At 46.1% G+C, this 27399-nt stretch overlaps 1 protein-coding gene across 5 annotated transcripts in view; it reads right to left on the bottom strand.

The window, feature by feature from the left end:
* atp11c (ATPase phospholipid transporting 11C (ATP11C blood group)) overlaps positions 1-27029 on the bottom strand; it is a 34097-nt gene extending 7068 nt beyond the window's left edge. For 4 of the 5 annotated variants that reach the window (XM_040173552.2, XM_040173558.2, XM_040173559.2 and 1 more), the window contains exons 1-23: positions 25989-27029; positions 15278-15391; positions 13897-13986; positions 9585-9665; positions 8251-8358; positions 7467-7595; positions 7038-7126; positions 6459-6509; positions 5979-6043; positions 5796-5877; positions 5568-5718; positions 5073-5270; positions 4564-4734; positions 3302-3492; positions 3107-3178; positions 2937-3010; positions 2717-2820; positions 2404-2585; positions 1431-1697; positions 1139-1316; positions 921-1023; positions 324-469; positions 41-100 (exon numbers count right to left, since the gene is read on the bottom strand). In XM_040173552.2, coding sequence (XP_040029486.2) covers positions 41-100; positions 324-469; positions 921-1023; positions 1139-1316; positions 1431-1697; positions 2404-2585; positions 2717-2820; positions 2937-3010; positions 3107-3178; positions 3302-3492; positions 4564-4734; positions 5073-5270; positions 5568-5718; positions 5796-5877; positions 5979-6043; positions 6459-6509; positions 7038-7126; positions 7467-7595; positions 8251-8358; positions 9585-9665; positions 13897-13986; positions 15278-15391; positions 25989-26015 — 2733 coding nt within the window. In that variant the 5' untranslated portion in view covers positions 26016-27029. Of the gene's footprint in view, positions 1-40; positions 101-323; positions 470-920; positions 1024-1138; positions 1317-1430; positions 1698-2403; positions 2586-2716; positions 2821-2936; positions 3011-3106; positions 3179-3301; positions 3493-4563; positions 4735-5072; positions 5271-5567; positions 5719-5795; positions 5878-5978; positions 6044-6458; positions 6510-7037; positions 7127-7466; positions 7596-8250; positions 8359-9584; positions 9666-13896; positions 13987-15277; positions 15392-20352; positions 20374-25988 lie in introns of those variants that run through there. The other variant, XM_078100609.1, reaches the window with a different exon arrangement.
* Positions 27030-27399: the final 370 nt, after the last annotated feature.

Here is a 27399-nt window from a genome sequence, read left to right as displayed (position 1 = left end):
GAACCTCTTTGAACCTCAAGGCTTCTCGGGTCATACTCACTTGCTGGGAATAGCCACAGAAGAACTGGTACAAAAACTGAGGTAAGATGAAGCAAAGGTTCTGCAGAAGGAGAAAAGTGTGCAAATTCATTCATAGGTTACCATGTGCTTACAATGTAGGTTCCATAATTATAATAAAAAACTAATGATTTAGAGCAGTTGGGTTGTGTCAAACATGTGATCCTCTAATCAAGTCAGTCAGGGTTTGTTTGGGTTTGCTCAAACATAAAATAAGTTATTAGGCGGCAGAATATTAAATGTCGGCGAGTCAATGTTCCACCTACCTTGTAAAAGAAATATTGCACCAGGTGTGCAATGCGTACATAGTAGAGATGCCCATGAGCCAACAAAAGTTTCTTGAGGTGCTTGAGTTTGGGAATGGCGTAGTCGCTGTTCCTCACTGCCTGACGACCCTCTTTCCCCTTGATACCTGGAACAGCAACAAACATCACACACTACTCTACACCAGTCACACTTTTAGCACCACGTCCATCCAACACGTCACGATTCCCATGACAACTTAATAAAACAACCAGAAATTACACAACATTTTTAATTTTGAAAAAAGTGTTACAAACATATTTACTATTTGTTTGTGTGTCTTCAGCGTGCATTTCTGCAGATAGGAGGGTGTGACAGCAGAAAAAATAAAATCCAACTAGTGCTTAGGGACGCAATTGTAACTGCCTTGTAGCATTCATGGGTTCAGCCTCTTGCTGTGTGGACATCTGTCAGTGTTTCTTAAATCATCCTTCATCTTTTTTTTCCCGATCCCGGGACAACAGAATGCCCTTAAACACCAGCTTCACCAAAAAAAAGCCCCGTCCCTCAATATGGAACAATAGTTGTGTCTGGGAGTGAGAGAGAGAGAAACTTCTTACCAATGCCAACATGAGCTTCCAAAATCATGCTGACGTCATTGGCCCCATCTCCAATGGAAAGAGTGATGGGGTTGCCTTTAGAGTTCTTCACCATCTTAACAATCTAGAGAGGGAGCGAAACAAGAGGGGAAACCTTTTAAAAACCTGAAACCGAGTGTCACCTGTGAAAGTCTGTAATAAACACATATTTCCCCACACTGTCCCCCGACTGCTCTGACCTGGGCCTTCTGCAGAGGGGCCATGCGGCAGCAGAGCACAGACGTGCAGTTTTGACAGATCTGCAGGAACAGGCTCTTGTAGCGACTCGAGTTGGATTCCGAGGAGGAGTTGAGCACCATCGATAGCGTGGCTCCGTCTATGATGAAACCGTAGTCCTGGGTTTCTGACGACCAGGTCCTAATAACATTTTTTATTTTAAAGATATCAAGGAAATGGATTCAAGTTTATGCATCAGTAACATTAGATTGGTGGAATAATCACTAATACAAGAACAAAGCCACATAAAATCACCTGGTGATGCCTCCCTTCAACGGTGGTGCATCCTGGACAGCTTTCTTGTGGTATTCGAGCAAGAGCTCATGCAGTCGTTCCTCCCGCTTCCTCCCTCCATCCTCCAGAGTACGCACAGTAAGTTCCAACAGCTCAGTACTTCTCTGGAACAATCGACAAGCATAGCACGTGGACTTTGCGGTCTCCATCTTGTCCCCCGTTAGGACCCAGACCTTAATGCCTGCACCCTGCAGAGCCTCCATGGTCTCTGCCGCCTCCTCTTGAAGCCTGCGGGAAGGAGAAATATTATTACACAAAGTCAAAGAGTTAGTGTTAAAAGACAAACGTCCACAAATGACAGCAGCCGATTGAACAAAACCACGGACATCAGTGTTAATTTCCTAGCAGTTCTGGTGCAATGCTCGATATCAAAGGGAGACAGCGTTATGAGAAAAAACAAAAAACAAGTTTCATTTTCACTCAAATGGAACTTAAATGAGTTTGACGGTCTCTGCCTCAGACAGATGTCACAAGGATACACTATTCAAGTAGTTATCTTTTAACATTTCTATCTTTTTACTCCAATAATCAGATGATCATTACACTTGTTTAGTTGATTTTTTTAAATTAAATAGTAGTCTTGGATTATGGAAGACAGCAGCCAGATACAACCACAAGATGGCGCTGCGGGTTTACATTAAAAAGTTCAGAATAAAAAGGGACTTTTGGCTGTCAGTATTTCTCAAGGGATTAGATTCACACAATTTAAACACTACCAGGGATGTTGCGACACCACCACTGCGTGTTCAGGAGTTTTAAAGGAAAGGAGATTTCAGATGTATTCTGAGGTTAATTCTTGGCACTGATCTTGTGAGAGCGAGAGAGGAAAAACAACAAGCGCGTCCGAGATGACAAAAGACACCAGAACGTCTTCAAACGTGGGCTGCTGCAGCTTGCCACCGCTGTCTGGTTGTGTAGCGCGAGCAGCACCCACCGATCTTCTACAGCCGTAGCTCCTATTAGACTCATGTCCGTCTCCACTTGGTTGTAAACGGCCAAGAGCTTCTCTTCTCTGTTCTGCAGAGCCAGTCTGGCTTCCATCAGTCCTGCATCTGCCTGGGCAAACTCTTCTGCACTGAGATATTTGTAGGCCACGCACAGCGTCCGGTAGCCCTCCTGAAGAGCCAAACAAAACAAGGAGAAAATCCATCTGTCACCTGTTGGTAATTTTACTAATCAAATAAAACCTGTCCAACCCTTGAATCAGAGTAAATAATTTTGAACAGAAATGTGCTCATGTCACCTACTGTGGCATTGCGCTCCACATGCATGCGTATCCTTTCGACCTCCTCCTGTCTGACGCGAGGGAAGATGGAGGAGTCGGCTCCCTTGCAGAAGAGCAATGTATCACCTGGATAGTAAAGAAACACAAACATACATACAGACAAACGCGCAGCGGGGTGAGGGCTGAGGGTCAACATTGACTCACAGCCGATGCAATAAACCAGACAGCGATCTCCAGCTCACCTGAATTGGATCTGACTATTACACTCATTCGCCTTCTCACGGGGTCAAAGGTCAACACGTGAAGCAGTTCATACCTATGGGAGGTAGGTAAATAAAAGCAAATAAATAAATAAGAATATTAAAGAAATATCAAAAAACTAAAGACATGGTTTGTGAAATGACTGACTTACATTTCGACATCATTATTCCTGTTGAGAATTTTCATGTTTCTACTTTCCAGACCTAGAAATGTGAAGCCATACCTGCAGGTGGAGACAAATCATCTAAAAATGAGCATCTTTTGCACCTGTGCCCTCCACAAATTGAATGCATACCATGCACACTATTGTGACAGTATCATTGAGTCGTGACGGCTCATCTCTCACCTCATGGCACCCTTGACTAGAGCAACCTCATCAGGTGAGGAGGCGATGAAGCCTCTCTGCTCCTGCGGTGGATGGGGCACACCGGCATCCACCTGATCCATCAGTCCGTCCACTGGGCCCTGCTCTGTGGGCTCCTTCACCTGCACTGTGTGGCACAGACACAGGGCCCGCAGAAACAGCTCCTCCTTCGCCTGATGACCCCACATGAATGTGGCGTAACACAATTAAATGAGATGTAGGTACAAGCAATATTTAACAAACCCCCTCCACACATATGCTCTATTATTATTTGTGGGAAATAAAATATTAGGACAGTCAGCAAATTTAATTCAATATTCATAATAAATAAATAATCAAAGTTTCAACCAAATGTTTATTATTTATTCCGTCTGCAATGAGGTCAAATTTCTGTGAAAAATTGGTTGCATATTTTAGTTAAATTTATCCATGTTCAATATACTGTATATATTTCTTAATATTTTTCAGGGAACACTTCACCTGGTGATCATTATACATCAAATTAGTTATACAACACACATTAGTCAATTTAGACAATTAAGAGTTAAATGTTGTGTAGTCATGGTGCTACTGCACCATCAGAGCCGCTTCTTCTTTATGCAGTGAATCTGCATAAGTTGTCCTCCCTCCTACACATACAGTTTTGTTTATTTTCTAATGTAGTAAAATGGGACTAAATGCACGACTCTTTGTACCAAAAGAGAAAAGTTTTTCTTAAATAACATTTGATGGAATTAATAGATTACTCTTAAAGGCACTTACTGTCATTTATGCACAGTTTTCTAAATTCTTTCTGCTGTTGTTGTTGTTGTTTTTTTAATACAATCCATTTCACGTTTCTACCACACCATAAAAGCATCTACTTTATATTTCTTTCATGTGATTTGCATTGATAAGTGTAAAACACAATTAATTACCCTGCAGCCATAAATGGAGCCATATACAGTAGCTGGCCATAGATAAAACCCAGGAATCATTTGTCATTTGTCAATCATTAGTCTTAACAGCCTTCTTATCAGCATGCTTGTTGAAGCGCCACAGTCCGTAAAGTGTTACCAGGCGCTTATGCCGAGAGCACACAGACACTTTTCTTCCCCTGCGAGTCGAGTGCTTATGTCGCCATGTCGAGGAGACGCTACGCGGCTGATCTACGAAGGGTCTTTCTGAGCAGCGAGCTATGCAACGGCCGTATGTTGTTGCGAGTGGGACTTTCACAACAGATGGAGGGACACCACAACACTCACCCTGCCAGCTTTCTCCTGCACTTTGTTCACAGGTCCATCTGCGACACAGAATCCGTCCAACTCCGAGCTGGCGTCCCGGTACTTGTACTGGAAGCCATCGATGCAGCACTCTATGAACTCCATGTTGTTCTGAGTGAGGGTTCCCGTCTTGTCTGTAAAGACGTACTCCACCTGCCGGCAACGTAATAGAAATGCATAATCGGCTCTCCAAAACCATTAAAGATTCGGTTGTACAATTTAGCAGTTTCCAACAATAAGATTAGAAAAGAATTACAGTGCATTAATCAGTTAAACGAAGCATTAACTTTAATTGAAGTAATCGTCGGGCCAACCATGTGTGACTGATCTACGGCAGCACTGTTTGAATTAGATGTTCCATAAAAAGAGAGAAGTAAGGACAGCACAGCCAATCTGGTGTTATTATAAGCCGTTTATATTTCACAGTTGCTCTGTTCTAATAGGTCTGGAGACCACATTTTAATGGACTCAACCGTATCTCGTTGCCTCACCTGTCCCAGCTCCTCATTGAGGTCGGAAGTGTTGACCAGTGCTCCCTCCTTGATTTCTGGATCGAAGAAGTCTTTGTCCCATGTGATGAAAAAGGATCCCAAAAACTTTTGCATCTCAACCGTCACATACATGGATACGGGAATGATGAAGTTGAAAAGCACCATGAACGACAAGAAGTCGGTGAACATCTTTAGGTACTGTTGTAAAAAACAAAAACAAAAAAAACAGGCACACATTTAAATGCATATCCTAACTTCACATCATCATTCTTAAAATGCATCATGTGCTTAAATTGTCCTGATTATGCCTTAAAAAAAATGAAAATGGTAAAATGAACCATTTAACAGTATAGGTCCGCTGGGGCTCCGCTTAGTTTTATTAGCCTGCCTCAGTGTGCCATTCTTCCCCAAGTGGTTATTTGTGTACAGCTTGGTTTGAAGTAGCCGGACACTTTGAAAACAACGACAGGCGGGATTGCTGAAATAAGCACTCACCAGATTGGTTTCCTTGTCTCGCTGGGTTTTCTCGTTGTACCACGGCTCATCCTGTCCAGGCTTGCTCTGCAACACATACTTAAGTATGGTGCACACTAGGGCCTTGCTCACCAATATGCAAAGGTAAACCAGAAGGAAGGCATTGATTGACCTAAAAAAAAAAAATTAAAAAAAAAAGTTAATGACCATCACGTCACAAATTTGTAACATAATTTCGTGTAAACATACTTTTCCACAGCAGAGCGTTTCTGAGACTTTCCCTGGTAGTTGAGAGCCATCTTTGTCTCCATGCCAGTGTAAAGGGCAACACCTTGCGAGAGAAAAGGAGAGCAGAGGAAGAATTGGCCCTTCAGGCTGTCTTCACAGCAAAGAAAAACTGTATTGCTAGAGAGTCAATATCATTTGACTCACCATAAATTCTCTGAGTGTTCTTTAAAGTCGCCCCTTTCAGCAGCAGGTTTTCTGGGCCCAAAGACCTGAAACATCACATCAGTAGATCAACATTACAGAAGCTGTGCAATCCGCACAATCATCCAAATGGGAACCTGTCGGGCAAGCTGGCCTCGGCGCTAAAATACGCAGTGACAACTCACAGTGGGACTGTAGTCCGAGCAGACACCGCTTACAGTGTTCTTGAGAAGGACACTGGCTTTTGTCTGTATGCTCATTACAAAGCAGTCAACGATAAACGCCTGTGGGAGTGCTTAGCAAGCAGTGGCTAACGCCAGGCCAGCCCGTTTTAATTTTAATGTTTGCCGGCGATGAAGAATCAACAGAATAATGATTTGCTGGTGATACGGCGGGAAACTAACGGGTGTTTAAGCAACGGCTTTTTTAAAATTTTGCTCCCACTTAAAGTGGGCTGAGATTGTTGTGTGCGAGTTCTCTCACCTCACAACCGGCTCCTGGTCGTTTTTGTAGATGTGCATTCGGCCAACAAACCTGGGGAGAAAAAAATACATGGACTGTTTATATTTTTCAATATGATTGGAAGTCTTAAGGTATTCAAATCTATCCAGGTGACATTTACTTTAAATAAAATTCAGTACTTCGGTGCGGAGGCTCAGGAGTCGGCTGATTAGTGGTAGTTACCCATCAGCATGCCGTCAGTTTTATGGACTATGAATAGCATGCATTTGGCACCACGGATTACTCGACCCTAGCCGGTCTCAAACACCACTGGGATGTCCGCCTAAGCGGCAATAGTCCGTCCCTTTGCCCCGAGTTGGAGCCAAAGGCTGTCTGTTGACTCAGCCGAGAGTCCTAAGATTACCGGAGACACCGAGCCCACCACCGCCAATCCTAATGCGAAGCGCCCACCGAGGCTTGCCGGGACCTCTCCACTTAAAAACGTTCGACATGTCGACATTAGTCATTCAGGACATTTTCAACTGGCTTTAGGTGCCCAACAAACACGAGGCCCACATGCTGGTGGTGTAAATCTGTAGGGGCCACGTGGTTAGTTCCTACTTGTAAAGGTCAGGCTGTGGCTGTTCACACTCGATGGTGGCGTTGAGAGTTTCCAGATCCTTCTCTGTGTCGGACACTGTGTAATGTGTCTGTACGAGAGGAAGAGAGACGGAGACAGAGGGGAGGGGGACATGCAGAGATCATTGGTTATCACGTTTGCCCATCCACATTCCTCACAAACACATATTCATGAGGAACTAAGAGAGGAAGTTGGACTGTTCTACAAAACACTGTTGATAACAATATGAAGAGAAGAAACTCCCAACTAATAATCAAAACTACACTATTATTTAAGATAGAGATCTACCCACTTTCCATTGCATAATAGGCTTCATGTTTATAAAAATGATATACATTCATGAAAGGTTTTTTCTTCCAAATCAACATTTTGATTAAAAATACTTGGAAAAGCAGAGAGGCCCATCTTACTTTATGGTTGGACTCCCCATCCAGACTCGCTGTGGTTACGTAACACGTGCCGTCATCACGGCTGGACTGCAGCAGTATTAAATCACAGGGAAAGGTCTCATCTTCCTCCACCTCCACAACATCTCCAACCTGATCAAAGCAAAACAACCAAACACAACTTTTCACAGTTTGTTTTCTCCTCCTTCCTTGGCCCCAGATCAGTAGGATTTGGCACAGGACGACTGACAGAAGTTTAAAAGATCACAGCTTTAGCCTGAGGAAGCAGAGCCACTCAAAAATAAACACCCCGCCGTCAGTTTCCTTTCAACTTAGTGGCGGATTTATTGTTTGCACGTCTACTTCAAGAAACAGAACGCACAATGTACATGAGTGTGAAAACTGATCAGCATTCGTTCTCCTTTTTGCCCTGGCTTGTTAATTGTTTACTTTAGCTGTTGTCCAGTTAGCACCGGGAGGTAGCCTACACTCAGCGTGTGTGAGCTGCTGTGCGGGAAACAGCTGTACAAAGTTTCTCACAAAGCAGCAGTGTTCTGGTTTCTACAGCTGGATGTAGATTCTCAACGCCTTTTCCATGCGCAACAAGTAGAAATAGATTGAAGGACTAAGCTGCACACGACAACCTGGATACATGAATTACCATGACACCCATTGTTTGAACAACTAATAAGATCAGCAGGCAGAGCATTTTCTCCCGTGTGTGTCTGAGTGTTCAAACAGCAGCTTCATACTGGCCATGCATTTAGGGAAACATGTATCCCAGTGGATGCGGCTGCTGAAAAGGTACCTTGATCTTCTCACTATCCTTTCGTGTCCTCTCGCCTTGCTCCAGCACCGTCACTGGGTACTTGTTCACCTCATTGTCCGCCTTGTGCCGCAGCCAGTCCTCATAGCCCTACGTCAGAAACATTACAAAGCAGAATGTTGTTATTTGTTTGATAAAACAACATAGTTGTCTAAGTATGGGACAGGCCATCTCATCAAGAGAAGGAGGTAGGATCTTTGCATTTGGGTATTAATTTAATTAACATAATTTTTCTAATCATGCAAGACATGCTGTATGGCCTACTTTCGAAACGATCGCAGGGATTCAATAAGGAGGAGGCCCACAGAGGAGGTGATATGCAAAGAAGACGAAATGGGCCAATATTACCGATTTGCTTTACAGCAGCTTACAACCAGCTAAGAAACGGTTTTCTGTTTATCAACCTCCTCCGGTTCTACTTTAATTATATTATACCAGACTCAAACGGGTTTCCCTGGTTGCACCCATGAGGCCCATTTTCACGGATAAGAGTTAATAAATACATAAATATTTGATGAACACTTTTTAGGGGATAATCAATGCCAGCGGAGGAATTCTCCGATGGTGTTCGAGAGACAGTGCAAAGATGTAAAGGGCAGAGAGAGAGAGAGAGAGAGACACCAGAGTGTGAGCCAAGGCGGTCCCCGCGCTAGATAGTAGAATTACCAGGAAAGGGGATGAGAGGGAGAGAGACAGAGAGAGTCTGGTTGAGTGATGCAGAGAACCGATGCCAGTGGGATGAAGAGGAAGAGGGGAGGCATTCCACGGACGGTCACTTGAACTGTACGGTTCACCTCTGGCTGACTAATAGAGTCGGGCCGAGCGCCTCCTGTCCCACTTCAAAGCCTGGCTGACTGCGTTATCAGTGAATCACAGCTACATGTACATGTATATATTTTCATAAGGAAGCACACCCACTATTGTGCATTTCAAAGACAATGTTAGAACAATACATCTAAAATCTGGCACATGGAAGCCACAGAGCCAAAGAAATGGAGCCTGATGGAGTTTCTGACTCTTTGGCAGTGTCTCTCTCTCTCTCTCTCTCTGCTCACATTCCCACAGAGCCCATTTGGTCGCTGCCCAAATCAGAATTCACCAGCCGAGCACATTATTACAAAACCCAAGAAAGCATTAGTTACGTACTTTATACAACAATCACAGCAGGGGGTTATGAAGGCAGGAGGACTCATTGTGTTGTACAGAGAGAGTAAGTTTAGAATGCACTGAGGAGCATTATGAGGAAATGACATGGCAATAGAAATACCAATAGAAAAAAGGAAATCAACACTTAGCATCATTAGGCAGCGTCTTACCTGCTTGATGGCGGTTACTGTGATCACAAAAAATAGGGGCAGGCCGCTGGTGACTGGGCTGGTGGGGGTGTCCACTATCACCTATTTGGGGCGGGGGAGACAGAAAACAGTCATTTCAGAGAGATGTAACATCGCTCATGTAACAACACACGTGGCCTTCCAACTGAAAAGCTCTGCATTAACTACTAGCACTGGAGTGTGTGTGTGCGCGTGAGAGTTGTGTGGTTACGGAGGATGGAGTGCGTGGCGACGCTAGAGAGGAAAGGGCGAGTCCTCTAAATGCAGGGTATCCACTGTTTCCATTCTACTACTCCCCAAATTTCTTCATCAGCAGGAAACAGGGGAGGCATTTACATTTTGAAATGGAGCGAACAAGGTTCTGGACCAAGAACTTTTAATCAAGTGGGCCAGATTGCTTCATCTGCAGGCGTGCCAGCACCTCGGTGTCTCTGCCAAGGCCCGTGAGAGAGGCAGGTGAGGTGAACCCAGCGGTTCACCTCACCTGGCCGAGGATTACGCGAGGGACTCGCATAGTACGGCCCGAGATGTATTGGTGCGAGTGCTCTCAACACGTGTGGTCGGGTAATCCCAAAGGATTGGTTCACGAGCACCGCCTCACCGAGGCTCCCAGCTTCAGCCCACAACAAACTTGTGCGTTTGTATGTTCCTTAAAGCCATCAGAAGATGGATTTACCCGGGCATTTGTGATCCTGTAGAATGCGGCGCGGTTCGCCCCCTGAAGTTGTGGTGCGACACGCGGACACAACGCACACAGCTGGTTGGAATTCTAAGTGAGCTACGGTCACGCCAAAGCTTTACTGTGACTACAATTAACTCAAGGATCAATCCATTTAAAAAAGCGGAGACTAGTGCGCATCGCCCCTTAGGACGGGTGCAGATTCAGACGAGTCTGCACTATATTTGTCGAGATTGGCGATTCCAGTGAGACGGAAGCAAAAGTAATGATTCTGCAGCAGAAGCCTCAGGTGAGCCCGAGGTGAGAGCGCTCAATGCTTCAAAAGAACAGTGCGCGTGTGCACAAGAGGGCAGCTGATGGGCCTCTGTGTTAAAGACTCTTTGCACGTCTCTCCAGGACTTGTTCGCTTCCAGGACCCTGAAGCGAGCTAAAAAGATTGTAGCCGACCCCGATCACCCCGGACAAAACCTGTTTGTGCCCCTTCCATCTGGCAGGAGGCTGAGGTCCATCAGGACTAAGACCTCCCGCCACACCAACAGTTTCTTCCCGTCGGCAGTCGGGCTCATCAACAGAGCCCGGTCCCCCCCTGACTGACTCTGACATTCCACCGGTCACTTTCTTTCTCACTGCACACGTCACTTTCACTTGTCACTTTCTGTTCGCTGGTGCACTTTATTTAATTTCTAAAAATTTTTAACTTTAACTTCCTTTATTTTTAAACTAACCCATAGCCTTATTCTACTAAGACATAGCATTATATTTTATTTTATTCCTTGTGCACTGTTTGTCTTGTCGTCCATTGTCGTACTGTCTGCTGTTACACACTAACCAAATTCGTTGTATGTCTGACATATTATGGCAATAAATGTTTCCTGATTCCTGATTGCCGTCGGCCCGGTTGCGAGTGGAACATCGATGTGTTCTTGTGAGCAGCTTGATGTACTCCGGTCATTGTAGCCCTTTTACTGTTTGTCATGACTAGGGACGGGTATCGTTTGGGTTTTTTCCGATACCGGTGCTAAACCGGTACTTCAGATTGAACAATATATTATGTGTATTTATTATAATATTATAATATATTATACTGTAGCTACACAAGCAGTAGGCCATCATTAGCAGCTGCGAGGATGGTGTCCTTAAGAGTGTGTAAATAACGTTTTTCAAAAGGCAAGCACCGCGTTTGGGTACGGTAGATACCGGTCGTATAGGAACCGGTGCCATATTGGTACCGGTTCTGGGTACCCAACCCTAGTCGTGACCAGATCCTCCGACGAACGTCGGAGAAAGGTGATTGGATGTTAACTGATCACACAGCGGCTCACCCCTCTGATGTATCGGCCAGATGGGCGACCTCGACAAAGGGCGACAGCGGCAACGAATGCTTGACAACGCCAACACTCAGCAGAAATCTCACTCCAGTTAGACTCATTTCTGGTGCTTTTATGACAATTTCGATCGCAACCGTACAGTGGGGGACTATAAAAAGAGATAAATGACGGTGTCTGTTTTTAGTATCAGTTCATAAACAATGAGTCTAAAAAAGCGCTTGCTTTCATTTCACACTTGTCTGTTTTTAGTATCAGTTCATAAACAACGATTCTAAAAATGCACTTTCTTCCATTTCAAACCATCAGACTTGAGCTTCACCGACATAACTGTATCAGGGACGGTCATCAATTTTGGGAACAGGGTGAAAATATTGACACATTAGAGGAGAAGTTATCATTGACGCATTGGAACTACTGAGACAGCAACCTCCTGAGAAAACGAAAAACCTTCAGAAAACCTTCAACAACTGTACTGTAAATAACGCACCACTCTGCCACCGTTCATCTGCACCGATTGACTTGAAACTTCCAGATGGCCCGATACCCTTTCCTCCTTTCCTCCTCCAAATGCAAAGCCCAAACATCTCAGCAGCAGGAGTGAACTGTGTGCTGCTGGAGTGATATCAGAGCAGCAGAACAGAGCGGCACAAAGCCGCTCGCCCGGGCCGGGAGGTGTGTCACAGTGAGCGACGGGCAGCGGGTCCCCGAGTTGGCGCAGCGGGCCCTCGCGCCTTCCTATCTTGGTCTTTCTGCCCCCTTTCTCTCTCTCACCCCGGTTTCTCCTACTCTTTCGCTGCGCTCACTGTTCTCACTCGATCAAATTCCAAGCCATGACACACCGGGCTATTTATAGCAGAGTGGTGCTTTTTTATCAGCCTGCATGTGTCTATTTGTGGCACTGAGACGTACAGGAGGGCTTCCTGGCTGCTGACGTCAGCAGGGCAGCGCTGCAGAGGGACGGGTGGAACGAGCGAGAGGATAGGGGAGAAAGAACGACGCAAAGAAACACAACGGATGCGAGGATGCAGGACATTGGGTTGTTGGTAGAGCATTTGCATGAAGGGAAAGTGAGGCGGTTTATTTTCCGTCTCGTACCTGCCCCCTCCTCTCTGATACAATAGCAGGATGCAGCTTGGGTAAACACCCTCAGCAAACCCAGGACACCCACCAAGTCAAACAACCGCATGCACAAACACGCTCCCCATGCATGCATACAACGTATTCACACACAAACACACATGGCACTGCACACTGATAATCCTTGGCTGTTTGTGAGAGTGATGCAAACATGCTCGGCGGTTTACTCCCATATAAGTGAACTGCATTTGCTCACGATAATTTCACACATTAGCTCACAGACGTCAAAAAACCCAGAACCATTATCCATTAGCGGAAGATGCCAGGGAGTTAAAGCAAACAAACCGGAAAAAAATTAGGCTGTCAACTGTAAATAAACGTGGAAACAACGACCGGGAGGAAAAATAAAGTCTGGGTTTGATCTGCTTTTGACTTACAAAAGTACATTGCTGGAGCACAGGGAGCAGCACCGTGAGCTCATTCAGTCAGCATACGACTAGATGGAGCACATCCCTCCAGAGCAGACCCAACGCCAGCACCTGTTTACCTGTAGTGTAAACAGGTGCTGGCGTTGGGTCTGCTGTTTGGGTTACTGCTAACAGGGTAGACGCTAGTTTCCATCTCTGAGGATTTGAAAAGGAACAAAGATGATAGAAGAGCGAATGCAAGCAGCCAACAACTGCCGGATAGGAGGGAGGAGAGGTCACTTAGGACCACAGAGTGAGGAAATAAGGATGCCAGTCAAAGCCTTTTGGTCAGTCAAAATCTATCAATTGCTTATCACATGATCTCACAGTTCCATACAGCTGACTTACATCTGGGATGGATATGTCACACAGAACTACACAAGCTCAATGTCAGTTCATGCATGAGTGTCTTTGCATGTTACGAGAGTACCAAGGCATTATTTCCTTCCCCAAACAATGTGTTTAAAAGGCCTTGTGGGACAGTAAAGTAACAGATAGCTAAACAATATGAGCCATCTGCGTAAGCTGCCGTGATGAACCCACTTCTGCAGCTCACTCATCCAGTATCCGTTTCACACCTGCTGTGGCCACATGCAAATGTCCCCTGTTTCTCACACTCCTACGCACACGCACACAGGGGACTAACACATTGTGACACAGGTAGTGAAGCCATCCTGAGACACATTAACCCATTGTGATTGAAAACTTGATTCAACAATGATTACAAACAGTATTGTCCTTACCTGCACCAGGAAAATGATAAGGAAGTAGAAATTGGCGATTCTTCTAAACTGCTCAAAGAGGTTCTTTGGTAGAAAGTTCCAAACCGTATACTGTGGGAGAAAGAAAAACATGCATGTAGGTCACAGAAAAAGAAAACAGGTATTAGACTTCGGGGATTGCTTTTTGAGGCTCTTTTCTGCATAATTTCTCCCATTCAAGCGTAGAGAATCTCAGGAGGTTAACAAAAACCTCCTGAGAGGGAAGAGAGATTAGAGCCATTGAATATTTACAGACTATTGCGTATGTGTGTGTTCTGTCTGAGCCGCGCAGGGGGGAGCGAGGAAAGGCAACTTCAATCGCTCCGAGACCCAATTCTTTCTTCTGCTGAGGCAGAAGGCCCTTGAGGGACCACAGGTATTCCATTGATTCAGATTAGCGATTTATCTCCTAAATCTGGCTACCCTTGAACACAGCCCCAATGAACTTATCATGCCGGGGACTTCTACTGAGCGTTTTATTCTGTTATAAGTGGCCATGAAGCAACACTTTTATCTCCTTAAATCCCTGAGAGACGGCTCGACAACATGCTGCCAGTAACTCGGTGCCACCAATCCCCCCCCCCCCCCCCCCCAACTAACACAAGAGCATGCACACACACACACACACACACACACCAGCAGGGAAAACCGCATTAAGGCAGCGTTTATGACAGGGAACATCTGCATGGGGATAGCGTTGAAATGCAGCGGCAGCACAAGGGCCCATCTCATTTTGCCAGACAGAAGAGAGAGTGAAAGTAATGGGGAAAAAGGGGGGCGGCAGCAGAGAGCGCAGCGATGCAGGACCACAACGGGGGTGGGAGGGGGTGGGGTCATTGCGAAAAGCAACAGGATGATGGAGAGCAGAGGCATGCGGAAGCATCAACACTACAGCCGGGGTAATTAACGGCTGGTTACCCTGACATACTGGCAGGAGCAAATTGATTGGCCCATCCTCAATGGGACGCTCTGCACCACTATAAATCCCCACTGCCGTCCTACTCTCACACCGCTTCCACCCTCCTCATCACCTTCCTCATATCTATAAGCCACTTGGCCTGAGCCTGCAGCGGACACTGAGGGACTGTGGGGTTGGGGGTTAGGGGGGTGGGGGGGCGTGGTCTATCGGAGGCCAGCGGGACACACAAATAATTGACTTCCGTTCGGAGGGAAGAGAAGCGGGTGGAGAGAAAGTGGGCGGAGGAACAAAGAAGGGACACAGAGAGTTCATTCCGAGTGTCATTCCCACTAAGAAAGAAAAATGCTTGAAGGCTGGTGAACAGAATACAGAGAGAAGTTGGCAAACTAAAAAGGGACATGAATTCCATCCTGTGGAAGGAGATCCTGTGTGTGCGTTTCTTACCTTGGAAGACACGATCCTGTTATCGCAGAACTTGATGATAGGCTCACCAGGGGAAGATGACCGATGACCGACATAGATAGTCCTACTGTCTACTCTTCTCTCATCGCCGCCGAGCTGGAGGGCCAAGCAGCAGAGGTGGGTGGAGACGGGAAGAGATAGAAAGAGGAGAGAAAGGGTGTTCAAGGTACGCATTTCAATTTCACAAATTAGACACCGAACAGGCGCAGTTTAATCTAACAAATATAAAAAAGAAACAAGAATTACTTTAACGTAAAATGTGAGCCAGTACCTGCAACATATTGGAATGAATAAACAATATTATTTCCCGTGCAGCAAAGCTACAGCGATCACATAGAATTTGTTGTGGCCATAAATGTTAAAGTCTGAGGAGGCCTTAATTCCACCCAGAGGTCAGGTATTAAGAGATTAGAGTTGCTACAGTGGTGCAGCAAATTAAAGACTCGAAAAGCACTCTACTGTCGAGCACTGGCCCATAACTCAGAGAGCGGACGGCTAAAAGTGTGACGGGCGTCAACGGGCCAAAATGGGGACTATAAACTTAATTCTCTACCCTCCCAGGTGGTCACTCGCCGAGGATGAACAATTTCAAAATGTGGACAGCCAGGAGCAAAATGCCGCGCTATGATTTATTGGCTGAGCTGCCTTGTTGCGATGCAGATGGCAGGATGATATGTGCACCCACGCGCTTAAACGCACCCACGCAAGTATCTCGCAGGGGGCAGACTCGGGTGAGGAGCCAGAGACACGCTGGACTACCCCTGGAGATGAGGTGGACAGGGGAAATTGTCGGGTATTGGGTTGGTTGGGTGTGAAACATCCTGTAACTGCACATTGCTTCCGAACTTAAAAGTAGAGACATTCAAACATTAACTTAATACAACGTGGTTGTATGAGTGCTTCTTAATTAGGGCACGAGCATTAGTACATATCTGGTGTATCTATAGTACCGATAGTCCTCTAGATTCCCTCAAAAGGAGAAATGATATTTTACTGATTTTATTTTACCGACAAATTATTTTTTAACAATAATGTATACAAGTCATATTATTCTTGTTCCAGGTTTAAATCATAGGACATTTGATTTAATGTGACTTTAAGGTTTTGTTTTTCCGTCAGCAAGCTCAAACATGTTTGTACGAACATACATTCCTTAAAGGCACCGTCTCAGATGGTGATTGTGTATGGTCAATGAGCACACTAAATAATGCACTAGAATTTTTAATTTGATCAAATAAATGATTCATTAAACTGAAGCTGTAAACAAGCCTGTGCCGAAGCCTTTTTCCTCCAATTACAGTTGCTCAAGTATGTGTAGCTATTACGGTGCCTATAAATTATCAAGGTTATGCAGGCAGGGATCTGCTTAATTTTATACAAAGACCAGCAACATGTGGGTTGAGGGAACGGATTACCATTAAGGTCTCATCAAAGACCCAAGGAATGTGTAAATGACAGCCACCTGCACGGCGAGCTGCCCAAAGTCTGCTTCTGACAACAGGGGGAGATCAAAGAATAGCCTCACTTGTAAATGTGATTCATGCATCTGGGGCCAAAATAACTGCAGCTTACACAATCATTTGCTTTTCTTAAGCAGTTAAATAACATAAAATGTCAAATTCACAGCCACTCGTAGTGAAATATTTCCCATGGGCTCTGCCGACCAGACGGGAACCCGAAGGCTAACATAATGCTCCCCCATTCATGAGCCGACATGTTCCTCAGCATTGCTATCAGGTTCACCATCTCCCACCCGCACGGCACACACACAGACTGATTCAGCCGGCCCGGACGGACCTGGCTGCCAGAGAACGAAGGGAGAGAGTGGGAAGAAGGAAGTGCAACGGCATCCAAGTACACGATGCCCCTTTTTTTCCTGTATCGACACCTCCGTGTTCATGGGCTCGAATCAGACGCAGTGTCTCTGCCAGTTTATCCATCATCTGTGTGCTCGGAACAAATATTCTACAAATGTGCCAGCAATCCAGATATGCTGTAGCGAACACACGTGTAAGAAGAGGACAAAAGGGGACGGCATGAAGAATAAAACGCCCGTATACAAAAAGGGCTGCGCAGGCAAAATAGAAAATGCAAGTAAGGAACAATTTACAAAACAAATTAGCCCGCAGAGGACCTTCAGAGTGCTGTGGCGCCTACCTTCGGGGTTACAGGTCACAGAGTCAACAGTATAAATTGGCTTCTGCTAGTGCCAATCTATCACCTGTGCCCATCCAGGATCAATTATACACGAGAGGCGGGCTAATGCTCAGTTTCAAGGTTGCGGGCCTCTTGGGTAAATAAACACTGGAAACCTGGTTGCAAGCACCTGCATAAGCCATCTTTGGGCCTCAGAGATCATTCTCCAAAAGCAATGTTGGCAATGTTGACTAAATAAAATGAAGAGGTAGACCAAGCCCTGGGGTCGTAAGGATAAGAACTATTGAACGGCCGTTGATTTGGTGGCAAAATCGCTGTGAAATAGAACGAGGGTTGGAGCACGAGGCCTGCTTCGTTTCTGAGTTTCGTGATCGCAGTGCACAGCTCAGAAATATGGAGCGAGACGCCAAACAAGAAATGCTAATGTAAGCTTAGCATTATCTATACCTCACTGTCAAACATGGCAATTCAATGCCAACGTTGAGCAAGTAAAGGAAAAGTGTCCGAAAGTCAAGTGCCAGCATGTCAACAGCAAACGGCAGATTCTTCCTCGATGGAAAAGCATCGGCCACAAACAGGGGGGGGAAAAAAAGGCCCCGTGGATGAAGATCGATAAAGCAAACATCCAATGCTAACCTGAGCGGAGATGCAATAGCTCAAATGGTGCATTAGCGAATTAGGTGACTCTGAAACTGAACAATTAGATTACACTGGACATTTCATTATGTATAAATAGTGAAATTGGCTCCGGAAGGGACAGGGGGGGCGGACGGACTATAAGAGCGCATTCAGCTACTGCCAAGCTCCCAATAAGGACTCGGGTTTGATGACACGCGCGTCCTGTCACACCGTCTCACTATTCAGCGACTATCCCGCTTTGTCACAATCCGCATGCTGATAACTCAACAGACACACTGGATAAAGAGACAAGGCCGTGGACGCTGTAAGGCGATCCGTCACCACGGTTAATGTGCAAAATAAGCACAGTGGAATTTAAGTCAAAGAAATACAAACAAGAGCTGAAACTGAGAATTATTTAAATCAATGAGTCCGTGGCTCATTTTCTTAAATTAATAAATCCACGATCCATTTAGTCCAGTTTTTTTAAACCTCAAGGTAAAATCTTGTTTCTTTTGTATGACCAGCAATTTTAAAATAAAAAAATTCAAAATGCAATAATATTAAAAAACAAAAAAGCGGAATAGTTTCTGCTCGGAAAGATGAAAAAGTAACTCTAACGAAGTAGCGGTGTAAGATACAACAAACACACACCCCTACAACGACGGCTGAAGTCTAAAAGCACCCTACAGAAAAAGGAACAGGCTCTACTGGTTTTATTGATAAGAATCACCACACATCTGAATAGGTTGCTCACATGTCCTCGGGCATAATCCTCAGGGGACGAATAGAAGCCCCCCCGTCCAGTAGCCCTTCTGTATTGACCCAGACCTGTTTATGGCCGCCACATCTGTCAGAGAGCATCGGGCGGGGAGTGGTTCTGGCTCTCGGGGGCTGCAGAGTGGATTTTCACGCCTGCATCTCTATTCGTGGAAGCAAAGGTTTTAATGAAGAGCGGCTCCGGCCTCCGTCGAGGTGCTGCCGCAACGTGCAGAGGGGGAAAAGGGTCGACAGCAGGTGCATGTTACACACAACTGACACAAAGCCGATATTAAGGGTCAAATAAAATGGGTTGGCGCTCGCCTGCTGTCCTGGTGGGAGGGGGGGGGGGGTTGTCACTTGGGTACAAGACGGAAACGCACACAAACTTAATGCCATTGAGTTTTAAAAAAAAAAAGTAAAAATCCACTCAGAAAATCTACTCAAACCCATTTAATGAGGTGTGAGGGAGCCGTGTGTAACAGAGAGCGCCGGGGACCTGCTTTGCCTCCTGCACGCGTCCTAATAACACAGAAGGACAGATTCGCTGCTAAGTCCGTGTTCGTATTTGACCTCAGCAGCCATCTCATGTCATTCTGCGCACAGAAGTGAACTGCGCGCAGGCTAACGTCTCATTAGGTCGTACCAGACCAGACGAGCCCTTTATCGTGTTCAATCGGCCCCAGCGCTACCTTATCTTCCTTATCAGGTTTTATGGTGTCGCTCTTAAGTGTAATTGTCCCAGGTCAACCTTATCTGCCACTTGATGCACATTAGCAGTTTCCTTTTCACGACAAGGAAAGGAGAAACGTAGCGGCGAAAGTCCCTAGATAAGGTGTATGCCATTGGAGGAAGTCTCCGCATAAACATCAAAATAGGATCTGACAGTAATGCCGTGAATAAATTCCCCGGCGAGCACCCAACCTTCGCCGAGCCGTCGCAAGAAGTGTTATTGACAAGAGTGAAAACGGCGAAACGGCAACATCAGGTGGCTTTTATGACAGGCTGAACCAGTCCAGCGATGATCGTCTGAAGGAAAGACGCACGCGTCGATGCCGTTAGTCACCGCGGTACTCAATTCTATTCGCTTCCCTGTCGGTCTTCTTCCAGCGCGCTCGCTCCGTCTCACTAATTGCAACGCTCTCAGATTTGCTTGCACATCGGGCCGCTCATTGTCCGGGCCGCAGAACATTTAGAGATGCTACATTATCTTTTGAAGACACATCAACATTGAAAAGTGTGTCACTACAACAACTAAACAAAGTACAATTTATCTCAGCAAACATAACAGTTAATCAAGTGTATTATTATACATTATTACAGTCTCCTCAAAATATCAAATCAAAATTAAAAATTCATACTATTATTACACTGCTTCTCCAAACATTTGGGATCTTTCCCTTCATTTCTATAAGTGGCTGCACATCATCAGCACATCTTAAACTGAGTAAGTTTGTTGGCCGTACTCTGAGGCCACCAAGTGAAGGAGAAGCAGAGGCGCTGTCCCGTCCAACAGGCGTTACCTCCATCATGGATCCACCAACGCTTGGCCCGGGACGTAGTCTGCCGAGCCCATACCAGCTACCAGCCACTGCTCTCTCCTCGCCCCGCTGTTTGCACTCAGCGATGAACAGTGGAGCAATAAAGGTCCAACTCCAAGTGAGGGCTGAGCCTAAGGAGCTGCCGTGGATAGGCAAAGGCCCATTGTTCTACGAGCAAGACACAGAGCGTACTGTACCAGGGGCTGGTACTGGCCTACATTTCACTGGGTCCCTCGACAATGGGGAGGAGGGGAAACGCATGTAGATTTACAGCGTGCACGTTGACATTTAGCGAACGGCAAAGACGTGGTTCGATTAACACAATCCGATCGCCTTTCAATGGAATCGTATGGCGAGGAGATCACACAGAAGTACGACGATACACGATTGTGTTGTCTGAATTGATATGAATATTCTGAATCTGATTACTATGCATTTGTAAACAGGCTGTATTGTGTGGATATTTAATATAGTCTATTCATTTATTAAATTACCAGAAAAGGCGCCGTATCAGGAAATGGCCGATACATAGAGAGAGGATTTAGGCCACACGGTATTTCTCAAAAAAGGTGGGCACAACATAAAGTCTGTGAACACAAATTTTGCAAAGCACCTTTGGGAAACATGTCGGCGCTGCGGGAAATCTACCGTACGTAGTGTTTGCCACCCGAGAAGGCCATTGAGAAACGTCCGTGGAGCACAAAGAAAACACAGAAGGAAATGTTTAAGCAAGTCACACATTTCTCACAGGTGTCTGTGGTAACTTGTCTATCGGACGCATACTTGTTCCTCATAATAGAACCGTACACAGACCAGATAGAAGGCAGCCTGAACTTCACTAAACAAGTTCTCAGCATAGGCGGGTTATTTTCTTACTGGTTCACTCGTTTGCTCGTAAAGCATTCATGTACTGAGGCTTGGGTTTTGCTCCAGAGATTATGTGCTCCTGCAGGTTGAACTTTGTCCCCGTCGCTACCATCCATCTGGACAAGTTAGCTCAGTAAGTCCTGGAGAGAATGACATAAGCAAATAGGGCTCTTATGCAAAAAAAAAAAAAAAAAAAAGCTCCATGCTTTGTGCTTTAAGACCGAGCAAAGTGAGCACATCTTGAGCAGCGGCCTAGTCACACTCTAATCCATAATTAAGGGGAATTTAAAGTGGTGTAGCCATAAATGGAGTATGGTTTTTTCCAGCCAAGTGAACATTCACTCTGTGCGACAAATCGCCAGATTCAGATCCTTCAAATGAAGGTGCTTGATCCAGCTGCTTTTTCTATGTAGTGTATTGGTTGTAACTTAACTAAACTGCAAAAAATAACAACGGCTTCACCCTCCCCCCCCCCCGACACGTCTGGCAGAGAGCCATGCAACACCAACAAAAAAAAGCTTTTACAGTCCATCCTAATGCTGCTGACAAGTTGAAAAAAAAAATCTCCATCTCAGCTGCAGCCCTTCTGATGACATTATCTTTAATAATGTTCTCAGCTACACTAGCTGTAATTGCTATTCAATTAATTATCCTTACACTGCATGGGAGGGCGACGGGCCTGATCATCGAGATCAATGTGGCCCTTTCCTGCTTCTGCTCAGATGGCGTGGTCGATTTGGGTTTTTTTTTCCCCCCACTGAATTGTGACCACATTTTTAAAAAAAAGACGTATTTCTCACTGTGACTGAGCTGCAGTGCCGGCATGGCTGGAGGGAGGGGGGGGGGGGTGTAATTGTGGGCTGTTGATTAACCTGGGTGTTCATTCGAGCGTGTGTGGGAGGGAGCGTGTTCGTATGTCACGCAGCACTCGGTAGATTGACTCACATGTTCGCATGCGTGTACTTTTCTGTCAGGTGACAAAAACACATTATATTGGAAAAATAAAAGAGGGAAAAAAAATAGGATTAGAGAACATCATAGATGCTGCCGTCTCACCTCCTCCCTCCGTGCTCAGACACAGAGAGTGAGCCACAGACAAAAAATAAAAATCCCCCACACACACACACACACACACACACACACACACACACACACACACACACACACACACACACACACACACACACACACACACACACACACACACACACACACGTGCGCGCGCTTTTCAGCATTCTCTTCACATCTCACTGCGAATGCTCTCTGGGTAGAGCCGCAGCCGGAGCGCGGCACGGAGACTCTCTGGACGAACGTTATACATTTATGGATGGCGAGCGTGCATTTGGAGTGCCGCTCGCCTGGCGAGGGTCCGTGGGTCAGGAAATAGAGGAGCGATGCGAGGAGAATTCAAAATAAATGAAGCGACCTGAATTATTTAGGAGGTACAAACTGAGAATTCAATGCTGGCTTTTAAAAAAAAAAAAGAAGTGGAAAAAGACCACAAAGAGGCATCCGAGGTCCCCTTGCGTCTAACTTGACCCGCTCGCGCCAACGTGAAGCGCCGCAGGGAGCTAAAAAGAGCGTCCATTAGGTGGATAAAGAGACGGCGAGGTGCAAAGAAGCCATAGGTACACCCCCTGGTTTCACTCCAGCCTGAGTCACCAAGGGCTTTCTTTACTCCCCCCACTACATTTCATCAGCACGCTATCCCACTCCTCCACACTGCCCTCCCCTCCTCACGCTACATATATTTATTATCCTGCTGTGTGTTGCAGATGAACCCCTTTGGCTGAGTTTCCATCACTGAGCGGCGTGCAGGAGAACAGATGGAGAGAGGGAGGAAGAGAAAGAAATCAGAGTAAGCAATTCTGTTGGCGAGCAAATAACCGGCGCCGGACTAATGGCGGCAAAACTGAGCGCGGCTCTAATCAATACACATCTCTCCTAATCAAAAGAGACCTGATAAATCTAATGGTCCTACGAAGCCTTGTACAGTCCATGGACTTCAGATGAGGCTCTTAACACAACTGCTCACTAAAGCGCTAATATCTTCCCAACAGGTGCTGCTGGCTGTAGTTCATCAAATGTGGAGCATTCTGAAGCAACAAAACCAAAGCAGTCATGAAAGGAAGCAACAGGCACATGACATTAAATTGTTCTTGTAACGTTGGGGGAAAAAAACAGAAAACAACTGTAAACACAAAATCGCCTCAATGGCGTGATAGTGGGTTCATACAGGTAGGTGTGTGTGTGTACAGGTGTGTGTGTGTGTGTGTGTGTGTGCATACCTCTAACCTGCCAGTGCTCTTGGTTGAGGGTTAGAAACTGGTTCTGAGGGCCCCCGGGGCTGGCAAACGGATTTGACATGAAACACTACAAACATACACAACGACGTCCCCTGACAGGTAAGGGCCTGTTTACCCGGGCGGGGGTCACAGTCAGGAGGAGACAGACTGGCAGACTTCAGTGCTTTTATTCTGCAGCAGGACGGGGGGGACTGAAGAGAGGACCAAAGACGGGTGAGGGGAGTGGGGGGGGCTACAGAGAAAGAGCAGGACCAGCGTGGTGCTGCGTCCTGCGCAGAGGCAGTAAATATTTGAGACCAGTACACAGCCCTTAAGACGCAACTGTAAACAGGTGTGCTTTAAAGCCTTATCGGGCCACAAGGAAGAACTCTCATGGAAAAAGAAACGTCAGGACATCACAGGGGTGAGATCAGTCAAAATCTAAACCACAAGGAAAAACTGTAGGCTAGATTCGCCTCACCATCTTGATTAAATAGCAGATTGTAACGTAACACATCCGTCAGATTTGATCCTTTTCAATTCATGTTTTTCTAAGTGAAAAAAAAACTAAAACCAACAGAATCCAATTTCAAACTAAAAAGTGCTATAAGTGAGTGCCGTCGTACGAGGTAAAAATCCATTATTAACCAATTACCAAAAGGCTTGTTTAGTTAAGTGATTGCAGGACTAATTGCTTCCGCGCTAAAGTAATTTCATTAACCTAAAGCAATCCCATTTGTTTCACGCTGCCCACTTCCTGTCTTTGCCGACGGGGTAGGAGCCCCCCCCGTCGGGTTTCAGTGTACTTCATCACCGAGCAGCGGAGGAATACTCGCGAGAGTACTACGACAGTCAGATTGTGACGCAGAAACTTCCCCGGTGTGGCTCCAACCGATGCAGAGCGTGCGAGGAGGTCCTCTGGTTACCATGGTGCCAAAAAACAGACACCGGAGGTGCTGCCTGGGCGATGGCGTTCTCCTCGCATTCACATCATGCGGCTGCCTTCAAGGGCTTGAGAGAACATCAAAGGTAACTGTGTCACCACGAAAAGCCCAGACGCACTCGCTCCCTGTCCCTGTCCTCCCAAAGACACACTGGGGTTTTAGTGGCACAGTGCATCACAGTGGGAGACTCAACGGAGGGTGGCTTTTGGTATGAGCAGTCACACTCTCCCGTCCCTCCATCTGTCCCCCCCCTCTTCATGATGCACAGGTATCCCCCCACCCCCCCCCCCCCCCCCCTTCTGTGGGCCTCCCATAAAGCCACCGCGTGCATGGATGGCCGCGTGGCCGGCTGCCCCGCACAAAATATTATTTACAGCTCACACTGGAGAGAAATTACAGCAGCAATCCTCTCCAGAAGGAAAATCAGCTGACCTGGCAGCACTTAAAGAGGGAGGCCAGAAGGAGGGTCAGGCACTAGAGTTATTATATCGCCTTATTCACCGCCGCTATCTATACTGCTCACAGAGCCTGTGGGGGAATCAAACCACCGGCGACAACAGGTTACCGGATCACAGGACGACTATAAAGAGGCAGTAAGAGGGGGGGGGGGGTTTAGAAACCTGGCCTTGAGGATAGCTACTCCACTTTCCAACCAGCCCCACTCATGGCTGATTCATGGATTAGAACAGGCAGTGAAACCAATAGGGGAGACTTTAAAAAGGTAAAGCTTTAAATTGAACAATCGTAAAACATGAGGTTCAAAGCAGGATGCAGAGCAACGATGGAGCAAAGACATCCACGACAGTGTGGCGCATTGAGAAACAGATGATTTGCATCTGTAGTCGAGCAGGAGTGCGTATTGTTTTGTTTTTCTTATATTGAATGAGCAGAAGTCTACAATCCAAAAAAGGTATTAAAAAAAACATGATCCTCAAATGTATAGAATCCAGATCACCAATCTCATCTGACCTATTCATCCATCCATCCATTCGACTCTAATAGAGGCCACACAGAGAAAGGCCTATCTTTGGATGCAGGTCATAGTGCCTTTAAATAGAGAGCCTATTTTTAGCATTGGGGTCCCCGGAGAAAAGGAGTCCAGGGCCGCGGAGACAGAAGATGAGAGAGCCTCCTCTGTGCGGGTCACACTGACTGCACTATTCCACTCAGAAGACAACAATTACACAGATAATAAAAAAATAAAATAAAAAAAGAGTCGTGACTCCTGCTGGCAGAGAACTTACCTGTCAGTTAACGTTAGGTAACTGGCTCAGAGCAATGGAGGGAGACCCCCACCCCCTCGCTACGTGTTGTCAGGCAGTGTCAACACTTTGCTCAAGTTTCTTTTTAGCTAAAACGGGGGTGTGGGGGGTTAAAATGATTTACATCGTTTCAGGACACAGAGCCACTGCAGTTAAAAGCCGTTAGCAGCCGCAACACGCACACACGCTAACAACTGCGCGCGCGTGTGCGTGTGTGTGTGCGCGCGTGTGTGTGTGGCGTTGATGACACGTAAACATACCAAGCGGTTCAGTCTTCTCCGTAGCATCTTCCTCTGCGTCCTGTTCCTTGATTTCGCAACGCTGGTGAACTCTCTCTCTCTCTCTCTCTCTCTCTCTCTCTGTCGGTGTCTCTCTCCCGGCCGGGCTTCTTTCGCGGGGATAACTTCACATGTATGGCGTTAGTTCGCCCTGCTAGCCCCTTAGCTACCCGCTCTCTACTCTACCCTTAGTTCTAGCTACGCGAAACGTCGCAGCGGCGCTACATCGTTTCCATTTTGTTTGATTTCGGCATCCTGTCACCATTCGCATTCTCTCTCTCTCCCCCCTCTCTCTCTCTCTCTCTCTCTCCCCCCTCTCTACCCCCCCACCTGGAATTATTTTTCCGCGTTGCGGTTGCCGCCTTCTACTCCGCGGAAGGCTGGAGCGGTCGCCCTGTTGCTCGGGCTACTACGAATCATCTGCTGGCGCCGCGCCGGTTGCCTCGCTTGAAAAACTACCGGTCCGAAAAAGAGACGCTCGTTCAGGCGGAAAGCCGACAACTAACTTCTCTCTTCATCGCCGCCGCCGCCCCCCTCTCGGCACAAGTCGCCTCGGCTCCCTGTCAAACAATTCGCACTCCAGCGGCAAACCCACCGCCGACGTCCCCACGTTCACAGGCTCCACCCGGCGAAGGTGCGGCGGGTTTGTGCATCGCGGTGCATTGTGGGTAGTGTAGTCTGACGCTGAACCCCTGTTCTGCGGAGAAACAGGCGGTTTGTGGTCGTCCTTCAGGGACCATTGAGCGTTGAATAAAGGCGTCTTATGTTAAGTTATTCTCTGGGATTTTAGTATCCCAGAGTAAGATGGCTCATTACAGCATGATGGACAAAAAGCACAATAGCAAGCAACACGACGTCTTTTATCAATAACATATAGAAAACATTTTGCACTACACTTTTATTACACTGTAGTTTGTTGAAATATTACAAGGTTCTAAGTATTTCCCAATAGCAATACTTCCCTTAAAAATGGAAGTAATACTTTTTAGCACGGAAGCTTTTGACAAGCCCTCGACATACCTATGTTAAGTTTATTGTGTCCGCATGTTAATTGCAGATCTTGAAGGAGTTGCTCTGAGAATTGGTAAATGACGTTTGAGAGAAAAACACCAGTCTTGATTACAAATTACCTGCACTTGAGTATGTCATGCGTCTGGTGCCTTGTTGCAACATTGGCATTGCTACAGACATTTCTTTCATCAAACTTACAAAAAAAGACTAATAAAGTATGAACAGGAAACAACAATTTGTAAAAGATGAATGTCAATGTACATTTCTGATGGCTAAATGAGTTCTGCGACTCAAAAGCTTGTCTTGATTAATGAACTCTGACATCAAATGTCCTTCAGACGTTACTTGCACAGGGTCCTTTAAATACTCTGCCCAAATATCG

This window comes from Gasterosteus aculeatus, chromosome 4, assembly GCF_964276395.1.
Source record: "Gasterosteus aculeatus chromosome 4, fGasAcu3.hap1.1, whole genome shotgun sequence".
NCBI lineage: Eukaryota > Metazoa > Chordata > Actinopteri > Perciformes > Gasterosteidae > Gasterosteus > Gasterosteus aculeatus.
The sequence above is the reverse complement of the archived record's forward strand: the minus strand, read 5'-3'. Positions and strand labels throughout refer to the sequence as shown.